General features: G+C 39.7%; 1 protein-coding gene across 1 annotated transcript in view; it reads left to right on the plus strand.

Annotated features, from left to right (window-relative positions):
* The window catches only part of RREB1 (ras responsive element binding protein 1), a 120,747-nt gene that overhangs the window by 13,567 nt on the left and 86,132 nt on the right, over positions 1–21,048 (plus strand). Inside the window, exon 2 of the mRNA XM_077492147.1 lies at positions 6,900–6,962. Within this exon, the coding sequence (XP_077348273.1) occupies positions 6,948–6,962 (15 nt within the window). The 5' untranslated portion in view covers positions 6,900–6,947. The remainder of the gene's footprint in view (positions 1–6,899; positions 6,963–21,048) is intronic.

Consider the following 21,048-nt stretch of genomic DNA (forward strand, 5'->3'; position numbering starts at 1 on the left):
TCCTATGGAACATTTTCTGTAGTACAAATCTGCAAAACACTAAAACTGCATAGGTGTGAATCCAGCCTAAAGGCCCGTACACACGGTCGGACTTTTTGACAACAAACATGCAAATTAGCTGTTTTGGAGCAACATCCGACTGTGTACGCTCCATCGGACAAACTTTTTCTGTTTTCATCGGACTTTTGTTGGCTGTGCGAACGGACAAACTTTCTGGCAACAAAAGTCCGATGGAGCAAAGTCCGACCGTGTGTACGCAAAAGCATCGGACTTTTGTACAAGGTACAAACACGCATGCTCAGAACCAATGCAAAAGATCAGACTACAATACAGAAGTTGACCAAAGGTGGCGCTGGAGTCATTGAACGTCCTCTTTGAAGTGGCGTCAGTACATTGTGACGCCACTACGTTCGTGTTTGATGTCAAAAAGTCCGACCGTGTGTATGCAATACAAACTTGGGGACCACGCCCTTTGTACAAAAGTCCACGGAAAAGTTTGTACAAAGTCCGACCGTGTGTATGAGGCTTTAGAGTGCGCCCACTCTGGATGAATGCACAAAGGGGCATCTTTGGACAGCATCATTGTCGGCCTGGGTGAGGGGAGTGTTAGTTGTACTAGCTGATTTAGATATATATATAAAAAAAAAACATCAAAGATGAACTCTAGCTCACGCTTTACAGTTACAGCAGCAGTTTTTTTCCTTTTAGGATAAATGTTTGAGATAAAAAATAAAAGCAGATTGTTTACCAGCAGCAGTGTAGATGAGGAGATGTATACTTTTTTTTTATTTAACAGCAAAACTGCCAGAGGGTGCAAATACTATTATGTATTAAAAAGTAATTAAAAATAAAATGGTACATGTGTAGTTCACACATGTTATGTTTTAAGTCAGTAGCACAACCACAAAATATGATACTTTCTGTATACCCTACATAGTGTCTAATGACGTTAAGATTGAATAGAGTGAAATCTATACCTAGACTGGTTAATTGGCGACTGAAAGTAAACAAGGTCATGGACGCTTTGTAAATAAACGTTATTTTTATGAGTAAAGCTGCAGCGTTACAATGCAAAACCCAACCGTATGGATTAGCATTTAAAGGTCAAATGAAGGGTACACCTCAGAAAATATGGTTGCCAGTGTTCTCTACTGGTATAGTCTTGTGTTTTTTAATTTATGGAGAAATTCTGAATTCCCAGTCCACACTTTACATGTTTAATAGTAGATTTCTCCCACAAAGGCACTTTATTGACTTCTTGTAGGGAATAGGAGCATCAGGTAAACTGCACTTGACCCTTCATACAGCAGATAAACTGCTTGTCATCTTATGTTTTAGGCGCATTTCTGTCCTCGCCAACAGTAATATTCTGAGGTAAAAGGTTGACAAAAAAGGGCAGCAGATGTGTTTGTAATTGGAGATTAACAGGAGACATTGCTGGAGAGCTGTATGATCTGAATGATGCTTTCTAATTTCTGAGACTGATCTGCTTGTTGCCTAAGGAAGTGCTAGTCCTTTAGCACTGGGCCTATGTATACCGGGGATGCTCAATACCGCCTATGTATACCGGTGATGCTCAATACCGCCTATGTATACTGGTGATGCTCAATACCGCCTATGTATACCGGTGATGCTCAATACCGCCTTCATGTAATGCTAACATTTAATCCAATCAGCTATTAGGGAGCACTGCCTAACTGGCTTGTAGGATCTGTTTGTTTATCGACCTTTTTGATTTGTATTGATTAGTTTATCACTGTATCATGTGTTCCTTTCCTGTTTTACGTATCATTTGCCTGGACTTGATCAGAATTCTAGATCAATACCCATGTAATTTGAAAAGAAAATGTTGGTTATGAGATGCTCCAAAAGTCTGGAGTATGCGTTCCTTGCCAGGAGAACTTACAGTCTGAAGACCTATATGAGAACTTTTCCTATTTTCCTTGGCAGAATGGAAGCATTCCGGTGTAGCGTGTTTTCACTAGAGCCTGTTAGCAATCCTGCCATTAAACAAAGGTTGATTTCAGTGAAAAGGTGCTTCAGACAAAAGCAGTGTGTTACGGGTGGAGACTGTTTGCTCAGTGTGATTCAAATAAGAAAAGCTTGCGAGAGTCTCAGTAGATTTCTGTCGACCCAGGTATTTGAATAGGCAGACAAGGATTCACCTGCAGACTCCAGACTTTCATAATGCCATTGCTAACAGGGGCGGAGGAACCTTATTGAAACCCCCCACAGGCATTGTTCCTTTCTTTTGTAGTTCTTCTTGGGGGGGGTCATAAGGATAAACTTGTTAAGTAGCTGACTAAAGTCATGTTACTTATTGTTTCCTGTTTGAAAAGAGGTAATTTTATGCTTATAACATAAAGGTTGGAGTTTGATACCCTTTATTGGCTAATTTGAGTTATTGATCCCTTTTGCTAGACCTTCTTTTTTTTTTTTTTTTTTTTTTATTATGCTTAAAGCCTGATGAAGGGATCTGAGTTATTCCAAGAGTTTGCATTCATAATAACTTGGTAGCCAATAAAGGGTATCACTTAAAAGAGAAGTATTTATCTATTTATTTTTTATAGATTCATACTTTGGTGGATGCAGCATCGGTCCCCCACCACCTCTGCACTGACGACCAAGCGATCGAACATCGCCGATGGCTCGGTTCTCACAGCTCCCCAAGCAGAGAGCTGCTGACTGTCAACCAGCTCTGCCCACCTGCGCTTACTGGAGCGCTGAGTTGTGGAGGGACGGGGAGCGGCCATCTCAGCGGCTCGCTGAGACTGCCATCAAAAAGGCAGCTGGCAGATCCAAACTTGGGAAGTCGGGATGGCGCACTGCCTTGACTGATGGCAGTGACAAGAGCGGATTCAGACCGCTCTCTGCTGAAAACGGGTCGCAGGAGTGAAAAACGAACTACACTACACTCCTGTGACCCATAGGAGAAGCCCAGCCAAACAAGCTCAGTCTGGACTTCTCCTTTTTTAAACAAAAAACTTTATTGAATAATCAAAGGATAACACAGTACAACACTCTGCTTATGCTTATAGCAAATTACTGCAGTTTGGAAAGTCCTATAGATGCACAAGCACTGTTGCATCCTATAGAGCAATAACATTTTTATTTTTTGTTATGATCAAGACCGTTTTTCTGATAACTCCTTTATAAATTTATTGTTGCCTGCAACTGGAAAAAGCTGTGTGCATTTAGCATTGGGGGAGTTCAGATCAAGACAACTGGCTGGATCTGTGTCTGTAACAGATGTCCACCCTGTCTGAAACCTTCTTGGTAGATTAGCTTTAGACAGAGTACACGCCTGCATCCTCTTCAAGCTGCTGTTAAGCACATGGTAACATTTAGGACCTCTGGTTTCCATGGCAAAAAGAGCAGCTGAAACAGCGCCTTGTGGATTTACCTGCTCCGCTTGTTGCCAAGGCTAATGATGCAATGAATTGGGATCCTCTTTTGTTAATTAAATTAGGGTTGCATGGGAGACTTTATCTGTACAGGTAGGATGAACAGGGTTGGGATTTCAGTGGGTGAATCCCTGTGTCTTCTTAGTAATAAAGAATCGGTTGATGCTAGCTCGTTGCCCGAGGTTAAGATGGTGAAGGTCTGATGAAACAGATGAATTAACATTTTCATTAAAACTAAGACGGCAATTCTAGTTTTCAAGGTACGAATGTGTTTTTGGGAATGATGAGTCAAACCAAGGATGATCGTAGCATGTATAGTCTTGTTTAGCTAAGATTCCGGAGGGTTATGTAAGCAAAGATCCACGCAAACGCAGCTTTTCCGATGTGTGGTTTCATTTGCATAACTTTGTATGTACTGTAACTTTTTTGTATCAGAAAACTATTCATTTTTTTTTTTTTAAATGAGCACGTAATGTAGGCGTCATTCATAAAAAGACACCAGCTGTTTACATGTAACCCCTGCTGAAGTTTAGGACTGCTATTGTAGCTGAGCATTTGGGTGAAGATTGAACTATTTTCTTAAAGTGGAAGTAAACCCTTCTATCGTTTTCAGTCAAGGAAGCTGCCATCTTGGCCTCTAATGATTCTTCAACTGCCATAATGCTGCACATGTGATCAGCTATGAAACCAGCATTGGATGGTTTGAAAGTTTTGGTTGAGAGCACAACCAATGTGAAAGTTAGCATTTCCGGCATGCCGGGAATGTAAGTGTTTTTTTTGAAACTGGGTCTACTATTTTCAATTCCTAAAATAAAAAAAAATAATGCTTGTATAGCATGGGTATACATTTTAATGGTGTGGCATGGATTTAAACATTTCCATTGGTGACAAATATTTTATAATCTCATAGTCTATAGCAGCGATGGCGAACCTTGGCACCCTAGAGTGCATGAACATCATGGGGAAAGGTAGTTCCCAAACATCTGGGGTGCCAAGGTTTGCCATCACTGCTCTACAGTATGAGGCTACTTTGTGGGAATTGAAGTCAGAAATAGTAAAGTTTTTGCCCATATCAACAAATCCGATTCCATGCAATTTTACCAGTCCATGTTGGAGGTCATCCTCTGATCATTGTGAATTCCAGTTTCTAGTCTAGAAAGAACAAAAAGTTCTAAAATGCCAAAGAAAATTGGAACTCAGAAATTCGACATGCATTTTAAATACCGTGCTTTGCCTGATGGTAAGAAAAGAGATTTGCTAGGGGAGTTTTGAATATCTATAACAAAAGCTTTCATCCTAATATTGAAAGTATAAGATAAATTCAAAGTTCTAGTCAGGCATCTGTTCAGGTTGGTGTAAAGATGCTTCCAGGATACGTTTTTTGGATTTTACAGAGCCACTCTTGCTTCTGCAATTACTCATCCCCTAAAAGTGAGTCGATCTTTTCCTGTGTGAATTACACCTCATAACTGCTAGATTGTGCATCTGGTCATATCTCATCATAGGTTCCTCTTAGGAACCCGTATGTCTGTTGTTTTTCGCTGGATTCCCTTACTATGGTCCTTTTTTTTTTATAGGAGGACCATAATCACTCTGAATTTGCTTAGCTAGACAAGACGGTCCTGGCTCCAGACATGTCAAGATAGTGGCTTTTTTTTTATTTTTTTTTTTTTTTTCCCCATTGAAGGAACCTTTTTAGGATCTCCTGCTGATGGCTGACTGAAAATATTTACCTGACCACAATCTCCCCCACTGCTAGGTTGTCCGTAACAGCCCTTGTTTAGGGTTTGGTCTGAAAGCAGAACCACAAAACGCCCTCCCACCATTGATGGTCTTTTATCTTGAGCATTATCTTTTGTAACTGGTTATTAGCAAGTAGTTGCCTCATCCCTCCTTCAGTGTCCTGCATTGCTGCTTTAAGCTCCATCTTGGACCAGGTGTATACGTATGTGTAGGCATGTTTTACATTCCTATCCCACAACTAGTTTGAGAATTGAGGTCAGTGAAACGTTCTGTGACAGAGTAAATGTGGTGTTTGCATTTTGCTTCTGCTAAGCTTCTTAATAATGTGTTAGATTGAGGTCAGAAGCTGTAATTTGTGTGTGTGTGTGTGTGTGTGTGTGTTTTTATTTTTTGTAATTGCTTACAAAATTTTATATAATGTCTTTGTATCGTGAGCAGTTCAAATAGCTTGGTTCTAGATTCAGTTGCATCATCATTTTTAAGCAAAAGGATTTTCTTGAAGAGGATGTTGGCTAGTAACTAATGATCTGGACCGCCTGTCTCTTTTCCTGTTTGGGAACTCATTTCCCTCTCTGAGGATTTTCTTTCTTCAGGACCTTTGATATCATTATCCCACAAAAAATGTCTGAATAGTTGTGTTTTTTATTTTTTTTTCTCTAAGTTTTTTTATGGTTGTGTTTTGTTGTTGTAACCCATGTCGTTTATAGTAAATGCCATACAGTTTTTGTTCTAGGACAATTCCTGACTTTTTGCAGTAGTATAGAATATACTAAGTAGGACATATACATGTATGGGTATCTCTGGTAACTTATAAATAACTTTTATGTTACAGACACTTAAAAAAAAAAAAGCGAATGTGATGTAAAAGGGGACTATATAGCTGAGAAGCTATAAACCACTTGTATTTGTGTTTTTTTTTTTTTTTATTTATTTTTTTAATACATGATCAACCACATCAGCTGTTTTCCATCGTATTTCGTTTTCCGGTCAGCTGTGATGTAATGCTGCGTTGGAATGGGATTTATTTTTCTTTGGTAGGGAGTGGGTTAAGGTACTGCCAGTAAGAGGTGTGGGGTGTTACTTTGTGAGCTTTCACTCCTACTTGCAAAAGCCTTGCAGTGCAGTTCAGGCCCCTCCAGGAGCCAAGCAGATAAATCCTTTCTCAGGATGGTAACAAGATGCTGGAAAGGTAACTTATACATCAGTGCCAGATTTCAAAACTGATTCATCGCCAACACGCACACTTTCTCATGTGAGGCTCCTGAAACTCAACCAGGTGCCTTCTTTTTCCAAATCTCTCTAGAACGCTCCCAGGTTTTGTTGGAGCTCTTTAGAAATTCGGATTTGATGGGTGTTGGTTATCACTTAGTCATCTGACCCTGGGAAGGTAGGATGTTCAGAGATGCAAGTCTGTGGATGCACAGAGATTTTTTTATTTTATTTTTTGCGTTTTATTTACGCGTGTTGTAATATACTAGAGAACATGCTATAATTACACATTTTCATTGGATGCATAATACATGACCAAGTATTGGACTAAATATATATGATGCATTGATGAGTTCCAACATTCCATTCATTTTTTTCCATTTTTACCATGCTTTATTATATATTCCCAGGTACTGTACATGTTTCAGTCGCATACTGTTACCATAGAAAGTGATTAGTTGAGCATACATTTTTGTTTCATGTAAACAGTGGACTTATAGCAAAGTTATTTTCAGAGTGCTAATAGATGCTAATGAATTGCAGACATCCAAAGTGAACCCTGTTGTGACTGGGACAGAAAGCTGGCACTCCATGATGGAAAACCAGGTAAGAATGGACTACATGTTACATACTCACTATTGTCCGCCCCTCCCTGTTTCTCCTTGCTCTTACCAGACATGAAAAACTAGTGATAAGATAAAGTTCTCGGTTTATAATCTGCATTTCAAAGAGGTCCACACAAAACCTGATTAACATCTTTATTGTGGTGCAATGATAGGACCAGTCACTTAACCTACAGAAGAGTCTGGAAATGAAACACACAAGTGGTTCATTCAGTAAATTGTGTGAGGAACAATGTGCTAAAGCTGAACATACACGAGTAGATTTTTTTTTGAACGAACGTAATATTTGTACAAAAGTTTTCAGTACATTTGACAAATGACGTTCCAAATTACTTCAAAAAACGTTTTACTTTTAACATTCAAGTTTGGAGCGAATGGACTTTCCTGAACGCAAACTTCAATCCCTCTTAGATTAGATTTGTTTGAGAAAAAAATTCCAGCTCGCTCCTTTTTGATTTTTCTCATCACTGTGGTCAAAAATGAACATTGATTTGACCTAGTTAATGAATGGGGGTTCTTTTAAAATGTAATATTTCAAACAAAATTTTACTATTGTATGGGCCAGCTTAAGTGTAGAAACCCATAACAACCATCTGAATCATTTTTTTTTTTATGAAGTTAGATCGTTACAAGGCATTGGTTGCTATAGATGCTGAAATTTCACCTAATGCTGTATCCTTTGCAGTGGCTTCTTTTGAATAATCCAGTAAATGGAGATTTATGATTAATAAAGTTCAGTCTCCACTAAGCAACCTCTACAATGATGGCCATGAGACTAGAGATATGTGTAATTTTAGTTTTTTTTTTTTTTTGTATAGAACATAAAAATTAAAATATCACTTTTTTTTATTTTTTTGGCTTAAATAAGCACCCTGGGGGGAAAAAAATCATTAAATATTTGTCCAAAAGAAGGTAAATCTTATCTTTGCTCCATTGAAGCACTATGGCCACCAAAAAATCGTAAGCATCCTACACACTTCTCTAATTCTGCGTACACACGACTGTTTTTTTCTGTCAGAATAAACTCTGGCAGTTTTTCTGACTGAGTTTCACTGAGACGGACTTGCCTACACACGATCACACCGAAGTCTGATTGTTTAGAATGTGGTGATGTACAACGGGACTAGAAAAATGGAAGTTCAGTAGCCGATAGCTGCCCTTGTGTCGTTTTTGGTCCGTCGGAACAGCATACAGGCAAACGTTTTTCCCGATAGAACGGGGATATGCAATTAGTGGCCCTCCAGCTGTTGCAAAACTACAAGTCCCATCGTGCCTCTGCCTCTGGGTGTGATGCTTGTGGCTGTCAGTCTTGCTATGCCTCATGGGACTTGTAGTTCTGCAACAGCTGGAGGTCTGCTAATTGCATAGCCCCACGATAGAAATTGATTTAAAACATAGATCCGTCATAATTAAAAAATAAATAAATAAATGAAATGATTCCGTCTGACCTTTTTTCTGCCGGAAAGTCTGACCGTGTGTACACGGCATAAGAGTGTTGGTGGTGCTTGGTCCCATGGTACATGCTGTTCCTCCCGTCAGCCCTACATCAATACAGGAGACGATAATGACAGAGGCCACCAGATGGAAAAACAGGATGCAGAAGGGGACCAGGTACCCAACATTCCTGCATGTGGTCACCCCAGCCAGGCTATAATTACTGTACTCTGAGCACATTCTGCTTCTGAGTTGTAGGCAATTGTCATCAATTTCTACCTTGATCCTAATTTTAAGAAGTGTGTGGTGTGTTTTTTTTTTTTTTTTTTTTTTTTTTTTTTTTTTTTTGCACGCATTACCTAAGTTATGTTGAGGTAATGAAGTACTGCCAGTGTATACTGATAGTTGCAGTCACTGTAGACATCAGTGTTGTCTGCATAAAATTTAACTGACAAGTTGTATTTGAGGCTTGGTAAGCTTCAATAAATGTCCTGTGTGACTTTGTGTCAGATTTTCAGGTGTGAATTCAGGCAAAAATTCGGACCTGATTTGCACCTGAAACAGTAAACAAGGACACACCAGACCCCAGGCACAAACCTATGTGTGTGTATGTGTGTATATATGTATGTATATATATATATATATATATATATATATATATATATATATATATATATATATATATATATTTTATATACACATCTGTGAATGTACCTGTCTCAGGTCTAGATAAAAAGTCAATGTATAGTTGCATTACGAACTAAAGAAACAACTTTTCCTCCTCTAGAGTCGTCCATTTTCTAACGCTTTAATGTCCTGTCACATTTTTTGTTTATTTATGGTAAGCAGACCACTTGTTTGCACCTAAAACACAGCCCCCATTTTCTGTTTTGTTTTCACATCAACCAGTTAGGTGACTTGTAGCTCTGCAGAGGAGCAGTGTGACTGGAAGTGAATTCACACAATATGCGGACATATTGTACCTTCTGCTGGGATAGCTTGGTACAATGTTTCACCGTTTGATGAACACTGTAAAAAGTCATGTTTTATGGTCTAGTCATGATAAAATGACTTTTTCTGTAAATATGTTACTTATCCAATGTCTGAATTAGTGTTGGCTATAGTAAGAATGTCAGACAAGAATTTAAAAACTCTTTGCTACAGATCTATTTTGCATTTTAGGGCTCATGCATATGGATACAAAACACCCAGCGTTGTAATCAGTACAGTGTTATGTTTCTCTATGGATCTGAACACCGTTCTGTTTTCTTCAGGCCCATGCGCACAATGCATTAAGATCAGTAAACTTGCACTGTGTTCAGATCTGTAGAAATAGAGAAATCTGCATCCCAAAGTCTGTAATTCACACATGTATACGTATAATCACATGTACATGCATGTGTAAATTGAATGAAATGGAAGCAGAATTTTACATGTCTAAGCATTGTACGAACTTCATGTTTCATAGTACTGAATGTACTTATATAAGCATGAAAACGCAAACCTTTTTTCACCTATTCAGCAAGATCCTGAAAAAGGCGATCTGTAATTTTTATCACAGCCATATGCATGTACTCCTATGCTGGCCATACACTGACCAATTTTGTCTGGTTCCTGCAGAATCGGAGGAGATTCGCTTTGGACTGCCCTGTCGGCACCCTCCCACTCGACATCCTTTGACAAAATCAAAGAGTTGGACAGAAAATTGTCAGCTGAACCACAGCTGCATCCAGTCAGATGCAGCCACTGTTCAGGCAAATCTAAATTAAATATCATATTCCCCAAGCTCAACTGCTATTTTTTTATACCCAGGAGCTGGAGTCTAGGTCTGGCTAGGGCGTTCAACTCCCAAGGTAGTAGTAAGGTTGAATAAAGACACCAGTCCATCCAGTTCAACCTGAATGTCTACAATTGTCCCCATCACTGTACATTGCACATCAATCCCTACCTTCAAGGAGCCCACAGTCCAAGGTCCCTATCTATATACTATTACTACATCCAAAGGTTCCAAATGCCTTTATTGTAATCCCTGTGAAATCGCCATGACACCAGAAAACAGTCATAGAGACACGTTTCACACATACATCTTGTGCTTCATCATTAAGCGATTTAAGTTTTTGGCTTTTGCAGCCTTCCTCATTGTGTAGCATATGCTATGAGGAAGGCTGCAAAAGCCGAAACACGTTAGAATCTTATGTATCATGCTTTTTATACATGTAGTCAAAGCATATAATTTTATATTTTTTATTATTTTATTTTTTTGTATTTTTTTTTTTTTAGGATATATTTACATTGCATGCAGCCAGTGACATCAATGGCGCGTGTGCTCTGAAGGGCTCGGGTGCTGTTCCTTCCGAGCCCTGTGCCATGAACAGTGGCTTTCACGCGCATGTGCATTTTTATATTATTTATTATTATTTTTATTAAATATATATATATATATATATATCTCCTCCGACAATGTTATAAATTCAGCACTTTTTTTGGTAGAGAAGCAAAGACTGCAGGTAGACATGCTCAACATATGTAGGAGGATTTGTTTCATCTATGTATCACCTGAGTATAGTCCCTTTACCCGGTATAGGGGTTTACAACCACTTTAACTACTTCTATCACTATCCATATTAATATGTCTATATTATTAGGTGATGTCTGTTCATAACAGGTTGTATGATTTCTGTTCAGTGGTGTGCAGACTCGTTTAACATCAGAATTTAGCCTGTCTTTATATAAACATTATTTGCTGTGGAAAAGGGAGCACTTCTTCTGGTTATTTGAAAGATGAAAGTGTGAGATCGAACCCTTACAAAGGTATAAAGCTGAGAGAATTTGATGGTGTGTCATGGGTGAATTCCAAGCAAAGGGTGCAGCTACTCGTTAAAGCAGGAGCAAAGGTTAAGAAAAATGCATAAAGGATGTGTGGGTATATAGATTGTCTGTCTGTTAGTGATGTTGTGAAAAAAAGGTCTTGTTGGAATCCTGCAACTTACAGTTCACATGCTGAATTTATTTTTATTTTTCAGCGTGATGTTCTGCATATGTTAAACTAGTAATATAGAATAGCTTTATTCTAAAATGAAGGAAGAAGTCTAAGCATTATGAGCTTATATCTAGACATAATATTATTATATTGATATTAACACATGCAGCTTGACGCTCGGAGCTCTGACTTTCAGCAGATGTAAATTGGCAAGTGTTTAATAGCACCAGGGCCTGGTGTTACTACTAGGCGAACATGGCAGCCTCCTAGGGTGCACTGCTGTCTAGGGCACAGCCAGGGCCGCTGGTTTGTACTGTTTGACCTTGACCAGTCCCTGTGTGTGTTTGTGGTGTGTGGGTTTTTTTTCTATTTATTTTTTATGTTTATATTATATACACATATACATTTTGGATGCCCTTTTTTTTTTTTTGGGGGGGGGGGGGAGTGTTTTCCCGCACTCCCTGTTGGCTCCAAAGCCTGGAGCTCAGTATGCCACCTCCCTGCCTGCTTTCAAGATGGCAACAGCGGTAATTGGTTCTGCTTTGGGTCTTGGACCGGGAGAGCAGATGGGGGTACTGGTGTGGGTGGTGCGTTCTCTCCCGTGGGCAGTATATAGGGAGGTTTGGTAGGTAATTTGGCCTTGTGGAGGCACTGGTGGTACTACCCTTTGTTCCTTTCCCTGGATGGTGTAGTTGGACTGGTAAACCTGTCACAGCCTTGTGTTCATTCTGGGGCTATATTTTGCTGCACACGATCTCTGTTACTTCGAGTTTGTTTTTATCTCCCCTTTTATTTCTGTACAGATATATCATTGCTGATTGGGGGGGGGGGGGGCTGGGGGTGTAAGTGGCTGGTCTTGCCTAGGGCCCAAATAGTCTAGCACCTACCCTGAATAGAATTGTTCACTTTTAGAGCGCATGGGTAAGCTGCAGTGGACACAGGGACATACCTACTTGTACAGATGTGTGTAATGTTTAAATGCACTGCACCAGTAATATATTATGTGTATATGTGTGTGTGTGTGTGTGTGTGTGTGTGTATATATATATATATATATATATATATATATATATATATATATATATATATATATATATATATATATATATATATATATATATATATATATATATATATATATAAATTAGTCCTTACAAGTAAACTGCAGTTGTTGGGTATGTTGCCACCACAAACCAAGATGAACCTGTGAAACATAAGTTCTGAGCCACAATGATCGGCATGTACACTTTGGGGCAAACTGATGAAATCCACACACTATATTTATTTTTTTGGATGTTTCTTTTCAAACTTTTATTTATTATTATATATATATATTTTTTTGCTATATATTTTTTGCTATAAACCACATCTGTGCTTTAGAAAATCTGAATTTCTTCTTCTTTGTTACAAATTGTGACATTGTTGGGTTGGGAGATTCTTTTGGCAGTCTTGCTCGTTTTATTTCCTATACAGCATCCCTTCTAGATCCTTGTACTCTGGGGGAACCCTTATAAAATCTGTGGTCTTATGGAACCCCCCTAAAACAAAATCGCTGAGTAAAAATAAAAGGATAACTATTAACATTTTATGATTCCCTCTTTGTAAATAGTGTTAAAAATCCTTCTCAGCTTTTCAACACTGGGGAAAAAAATGTAGGGTCTTGTAGTGTTAACAACCCATAAAAAAAATAAAATTAAAATTACAGGATGTCAGTATAATCCGTGAGTTGTAGTAATAAAATATAAAAGATTAAATGGTAAAAAAGGAAATTAAAGGGGGGGGGGGGGGGGGGGAGAGTTATAAACACTTTGCAAGTACATACACCTACTTTTGATGTTCAGTGGGTTTCAGATGCTACTAGCGGCTACAGTCACTAGCGATAATCCTATGTAAAATCTGGCAGGCTGGTTGTGCCCAAGTTGACCGATCAACTTGGTTACATTCAACCTTTCCATACATGGTTTGAATCTTAGCCGGTTCCTGCTTTAGTTGTTGATTTGACATCAAGTCAAAATTAGCATATTGGTAACAGCACTGTTTAGTCTGCTTAGACTGCCAGTTTTGTGGAAAAAAAAATAAAAAAAATGTGTGCTTTTGGAACAGCCGATGAATTAAAAGAAGATTTGATATTATTTTGTCTACATCAGGGGTCTCAAATCGGTGGCCCTCCAGCTGTTGCAAAACTACAATTCCCATGAGGCATTGCAAGGCTGACAGTTACAAGCATGATGGGACTTGTAGTTCCGCAACAGCTGGAGGGCTGCCAGTTTGAGATCCCTACATGTTTAGGGAAAGAAAATGTTCACTTTAAGTTGACCATCTAACAGAACACCTATGCAAGCTGGAGTTCTTCTTTATCTGTTACTCACAGAAGAATGCTTGGTGTGTCTGAAATAATGTTGCAACACAGACACATGAAAAGAATATGTCACATAGATTTGCCTTCATTTTCGGTCACTATAGCCAGTCGGCTTTGTAGGACTCCTCTTTTTAACTGGATGTAGAATGTGTAATGTCACATATTTTTTCCTAACTAGTATGTATAGACGCTGACACGTTGGATGCGGAGGCAGACAGAGCACCTAGACAGGCATCAGTGATGAAGGAAGTGAAACATGAAGGCTGTACTGTACATACTGCTCTCACAAGATGGGGGAAGTTGCTAGAGCAGAAATCATCTCCGAGCTGAAGGGAGGGAGAGAAAACATGGGGAACACTGCCCAGAGCAGTCTGATTTCCATTAAAATATTTGCTGCCAACAGCCAGCGTGGGATACTTAGACCTAAGGGGTTAATTGGACACAGACAGCTTGGTGGCCAAAAACTCATTACAAAGGATGTAAGAGCTGTATTCTCTGATGTTACTGCTTTTTGTGTATGGTAACATGATTTTTCAGTCTCAAACTTTTTTTCGTAATGTCATAATTTAAATATGATGTTTTTTTTTCTTTAATTGGTTGTTTTTAGAACTATAAACTTGTTCATCTGTATGAAGCCATTAGAGCAATTCAGTTTTTTTATTTTTTATTTTTTATTTTTTTTTTTTTAAGTTCGCCACTTTGCACACCTCTCCACTTTGTAGAATTGTAATAAAAAAAAAAAAAAAAAAAAATATATATATATATATATATATATATATATATATATATATATATATATATATATATATATATATATATATATATATATATATATATATATATATATATATATATATATATATATAATATATCATTTTTTTTTTTTTTTGTGCTAAAGCAGAAGGTTATACTTCTAACTCAGTTGGAAAGCACACATTACAGGCCTTCCAACTGTTAACGGGGCATAAGGCCGGGTTCACACTGGAGCGATGCGGGAACGCCGCGAATCCGCAGCATTTTCCCGCATCGCATGCCTCCCGCCGGCAGTTCACACTGCCCTATGCGGACTGCTGGGATTGTCAGTGAAACCTTAATGACACCCCCAGATCAGTTCGCATATCGCAGTGCGATCTGCAAACTCGGACAGGAATCGGATCACATGGTGTGAACACCCATACGATCCGATTCTGCTGCGGACCAAAAAAAGTCCCGTGCGAGTTTGCGGCGGGTGCGATGCGAATTCAGCCATACTATCTGTATGGCTGAACTCGGATCGCACAGAGATCGGATGTGATTTGCACTGCAGTGCGGTGGGAATTGCATCCGGTTCTCGCTGCCGCAGCGGTGTGAACCCAGCCTAAATATAAAAAAAAACTGTCATTCTCATCCCTTTAGCCTTTTTATTTATTTTTATTTTTTTTACCCTTGATATAACTTCTCAAGGAACCTTGCTAATTATTTTTCCGTATTATAAAATAATGAATTTGATAATGGCAAAGAAAATGCGTACAGTGTTTCTTCCTATTGAGGTGGTCATTGCAGTGCCTCCTTTCATTAGTGATCAGTGGAGATTGGCCCCTTTTTGCTGGAGGCCATTGTGAGAAGGACCCCTTTACACTGGTGCTCAGTGAGAAGCATTCCACTTACAATTATAGCCAAAAAGATAATTTGGGTCAGTGGTACTTGTCTAAGAAGTAGAAATGTGTTTGTTGTTCAAGGAACCCCTAACAATCTTTGAAGGAACCCTATGATTCCACAGAACCTTGACTGAGAGGTTGCTTTCACCTATTAGAAACAGCCTTGTACTCAAATCGTGGTGTTCTTTTGTAAAAGTTGGTTCTAAACTTGGTGTTTGGACCCATTTTTTGCTTAAAGGAGGACCAATGTGGTCCGCCTGTCATATACATTTTAGGTTTGACCCGATTGCACCATCCATTTCCCTCTATGGAGTGGTAGGTGTAAATGGATATGTGTCCATTATCCCCCCCCCCCTGCAAACATCCGATCGGTTCAGCTAAAAACAGACAAATGGGGGGGACCTGTTTTCCACCATCTGACAGATCGGATGTAAACGGACAGTCGGATGTTTACATCCAGCTGCCCAAAGAGAAAAGCAGTGCCGGCTGTGCATAAGTGGACCTGTCATCCACCTGCTCATCGGGTATCGGTGGACAGATTCCCCCCCCCTGCTGAACGGGCAGATCTGCTGGCGGAGTTCACCCATGTGAACGAGCCCTAAAATGAAACTGAACCAAAGTTGTGAATTCTTACCTGCAAATATCCAAAACAAAAAAGACAACACTAGCGACGCCCTATACTCCGGGCACTGTTCTGGGCTGGGGTGACTTTAGTGGCTTGATTTTTTTTTTTTTTTTTTTTCTAGGGACATAAAAGCTTAGAAATGTTTACCTTGGTGTGCTTTTTTTAATTCCAGCATCATGTTCTATGGGATTAGTATTAATATGTTGTTTTAAAGTGAAGCGTATTTGGGAAATAAGATGAGGATAGTCGCAGCACAGAACATTTTCTTGATAATAGTGAATGTGAGTTCTATTCCTACTGATGTGCGCTATGGTCGTGTTTTTTTTTTTTTTTTTTTTGTGTATGTGGACATTTTTTTGTTTTTTCAGCTGATATTAGTATTAATTGTATTTTTTTATAATGGTACATGTAGTTGATTGTTTTTAACACTGAATTAATGTATATTGTCAGTTAGTAATAATTGTAATAAGTATACAATACAAAGAAGAGTTTAGTGTGGGGAGTGTGTTCCTATTAGTGGTACTCGATTAACGTGCTGGTGGAGCTGGGGCCGTTGGACGTGGGCTGAAGTGATGGAGTCGTGGAAGCTTTCTGTATCTCTACCTCTGGTTGCTGACTAAACAGTTCTGTCAGCTGGCAGTCGTGAGGCCTGAGGATTTGTGATAGTTGCTGGAAGGGTGTGGAAGAGATGGAGAGCAGGGGGAGGGGGAGAAATGCTCTGGGCACCAACTGTTGCTCCTTTCAAGCCTTATGTTTGAGGCTCCTTTACATCTTGTGCGTTTTTGTTGCTATGTCAGGTTTAAAAAGGCCACTTTCTCATGTTATCTCCGCATGTATGTACAGATACAGTATTTTACCAAGTCAGAAATGCAAACTGACTGTTGCCAGGTTGTGTCTTGTGTGATCTAAATGTTGTTTTAGTTTTAAATGGAGCCCTCTCGTACATTTTGACATGCACGTGGTAATAGACTGCAGTAGAAGAGTCATACAAGTCATAGCCGTGTTGCATATTTTAACACTGCACCGAGTGTATTGAAATCTGCTGTTCCGCTTTGGTGATCATCATTCTGTTCAGGCATTTGAATCTTGGCCTGCCCAATGTGCTGTTAGTATGAATTTCTCACATATATGGCTGACATTACATATTATATCTTGTCTGTTTTGAGCTTATGGTATTTTTTTAAAGTAAGCCCATCCCAAACCTGGGCAGTTGGGAGTGCGCAAGTCATGAAAACGATGGTTAAGCAGAGGTTACATCTCTGAATATGTGAGGGAACAAAATGATATGCCAGTCTCAGTTGTTGAAGGAAAAGTTGTATGGCACTGACCCTTTTTCACCACCTAAACATCTCTATTGGTACTTTGAGTTATTGGCCAGCTTCTCTAGGAGGTCAGGAGGCCCATGCAAGAAAAGCTAAACTTGATATCATTTTGGTGTCCTATATATACAGATCTACTAATCACTTTGACATGTTTCTTTCACAAAAGGGAACCCGTGCTTATGTCCTTTTTCATCATGTGCTTACTTTGAATTTTGCAGGTTTGGGAAAGGTTTACTTTATCCAGGTCCTGCACCAACAGATATGGTTACTTATCTTAACCATTCAGGCTTCAGGATCTTTATCTCCAAGCTCAAAAACAGCTCTCCCCTTCAAGCCCCCACAGTATTCTACACTGGTGGTGGGTTAATACATACCTCCTGACTCTTTGAGGCATGCAGTGTGTCATGACTGCTGAGAAGCATATGCTCATTTATCACCAGCGAATAGACCAAAAAAAAGATACATAAGCTGATTACGTTGGAAATAAGGCAAGACCACAGCTTTATTGAACTTTCTAAATGTAGCAAACAATGCCGGTGTTCTGACATATAGCGTCCGGCCATCTAAAAGTGTCCGTCCCCTACTGCGCAGGCGCAGAGCTTGCGCAGTACAGAGCAGAAGGAGATTCAGAAAATCTCCGAAGATGAACGGCGCCTGCGCCGTGAGTCGAGGTGCAAGCCCCACCATCCAAGTGGACATAGGGCTTGCACATATTAGAGGGCCCCTCGCAGGCTCGCTTCACTCGCCACGCTTCGGGCATGGCTTTGCTGTGTGTTGCTCTCTTATTCTAACTCTGTCCACTTGGATGGTGGGGCTAGAACCTGGACTCCACGGCGCAGGCGCCGTTCATCTTCAGCTATTTTTGGAATGTACACAGTGGACACTATCCGACAGGACACCGGTCACAATTATATTGTGAGCACCCATAAAACATAAACTAACATAGTCTAAGTGGCCTGTCCTTACCATCAGAACCAGACGGGCATTAGACTGACCTAGGGTTGCCACCTCATCCCTTTAAACCCAAACGCATATTAATGACACAGGTTCTGAGGCTGATTTAGGTGGTAATTAAACTCACTTGTTGCCTTATCTGCATTAAATTAGTCTTCAGAACCTGTGTAATTCATATGTGTTTGGGTTTAAAGGGATGAGGTGGCAACTCTATACTGACCCCAGAATTTAACTTGAGGGCAACATCTATTGCTGGGAAGGTCAAAACCGCCAATAAAAGCTGTGACAAAACCTCACAAGAGGCAGATGGGTGGGCAACTCTTGTGACAGCTGAATCTCCTCAGAGCAATGGAATGTGTTCCAGCGTAGCCTTTTCCTAGACTTCAGGCTTCCCCCAGTCACCTTGGGTCTTTGTAGCCAATCCTAATGGAGCCACTTAACCTCCTTGTGTTGAGCTGGCCATAGACTATTCGAATCTCGGCCAGTTCAGCAGGGTTCAGATGAGATTCAAAACCATGTATGGGCAGGCTGAATGTACCCAAGTTAATTGATCAACTTGGGTACAACCAGTCTGTTGGATTTTACATGTGATTATCACTAGCGGCTATTATACCTGCTAACAGTAATCACTGTGTTCTCATGATGGGGGGTGGTTTCCCTCACCCAACCACAATGGCTCTGCGGCAGATTCTCCCATCAACACTGACTGTGTTGGGGGAATCGAGCGATTTTTTTTTTTTTTTATTTATTTATTTTTTTTTATTTTTTTTTTTTTCCTTATAGTTGCAGAAAAGAAAATCGCTCCATAAATGGGCAGCTTTAGGTTCACTCCCACAGCGATGCCATGCTTCCAGCAGTGAAGGCTCCCTTTGCGTAAAGGGAGGTTCAAGGGGCCTTCATCAAGTAAAATAGAGGCTACTCAATCGCTCTTCAACCACAGGTTTATCCATCAGGATGGCAGCTCCCATTGCACCATGCACCTCCCTTTTTTATATGAAGCTGTATTTATTGCATATTAAATCTTTTAGTATTTTTAGAGGATAAGTAGGGTTTTAACTTTAAAAAATGTTTGGTGTCAGATGGGAAAGCAATGTGGGGTGTGGAAGGCAATCCTTAAATAAAATTGTACTGTGGTTGCAGTGTGTTTCACCTTATTGAACGCTATCTGTTACACACACATGTGATGCAGCCATTCTTTAGAACTCATTCAAGGAAATTGACTGCAGATTTGGTCTTCTACAACATCTTTGCGTGCCTTAAATTTGCTTCTCTGTTAAGAATTCTGTAGCATCAGTTATCTGTTTGTTACCAAGGATAGGCCATGTTTGAGCATGTATCTGCTGCTCCGAGATTCCTTCGATTCACTGTATATTCTGCCACTCCCCAAGGCCAAGAAACTCCTGTACTTCTTTTTTTTTATTTTTATTTTTTTTTTTTCAATGTTTGACTGTGCTTTTTAATGGAAGAGGGGATGAAGAGACGCACCTTGTTTTACTGCTTGCTTGAGGTAGTGATAAATTGTTTACAGCTTAAAGCAAGGATGAGGATGTGTGGAGCCACTTGTAAATGGCTATCTTTTTTTACAGGTTTTTTATTTTATTTATTTATTATTTTTTATTTATTATTTAATTTATTTCTTTTTTTTTTTTTTTTTTTTTTTTTGATGAAGGGGGTCTTTCAATGGTCCTTTGGCTAAATAACCAGAGTGAGAATACAAGCCCTGTGCGGTGGTTGTCCTGTATCCAAATGTTGATGAACTGGTGCTGTGAGATGAAGTCTCGCTCTCCATTGTCATGCTTGAATTTTCTGTGTGTTGTGTTTTTTTTTTTCTTTGTGACCTGTGAGTGAATTCATGTGCTTTATCAACTTTGTAAGTTCCAGGACTGTTTGGCTGCCCCTTGCCCTGCCTGCTTGGTACTGGCTCAAAAGGTACCATTGTTTGCTCATCAAACAGAGGGTGCAGCGCGTTTCCAAGGGGACTGCGGCTCTATTGCTGCTGTTCACCTCTGATAGCACACACTAAACCTTACCTTTGTACACCTCCCAAGCATCTCGCTGTTGGGGGAAGGTGAAGACTTTTTTTTTTTTTTCCTTCTTCTCTTTTCACTCTGTGTGTAGAAAAATAAAGCATTTTGTCTGGTTTGTATTTGTACAATTTTGCTTGGCATGTTTTTCTGATGAAACCTACTGCATTCTATTATAACAACCCTGTTTGCTTTCACAAGTTTATAATCGTGATAAGATTTGGATGCAGATCATGCTGGTATATATACCTTAGATTACCTGTAGACATAAGATTTGTGATAAAAGTTTCCTGCAAATGAGTATTCTGTAAACATTTAAAGGAGAAGTATGACCCAAAGCTTTTTTTTTTTTTTTTTGACCAAACTTCCCCTGTGGGTCACAGGAATGCACTTGGTTCTGCAGCCCTGTGACCCAGGATCAGCCAACAGTGTGCTTAAAGTTCTCTGTCGACTGATGTCATAGAGCCAGTCCAGGCTCTGTGGGGATCCTGACAATGCTGGGATCTGCCCAGATGCCCGACAACAGTTCGGAGTTCCAGTGAGCACTGGAGGGGTGAGGGACAGTCGCCACTCTGTGCTCATAGCAGACCCGAAATCTGATTGCTTTGTTCTCGGTGTAGAGCTGGTGGGGGACAGATATAGCATCGGATCGATGCTGCAGCCATCTGGGTGAGTATGCAGGTTTTGATTTATTTATTTATTTTAATTTCCTACACTTCTCTTTTAATACCTTT

This window comes from Lithobates pipiens, unplaced genomic scaffold (genome assembly GCF_037356315.1).
Source record: "Lithobates pipiens isolate NorthernLeopardFrog02 unplaced genomic scaffold, aLitPip1_a1.2 Scaffold_19, whole genome shotgun sequence".
Lineage (NCBI taxonomy): Eukaryota > Metazoa > Chordata > Amphibia > Anura > Ranidae > Lithobates > Lithobates pipiens.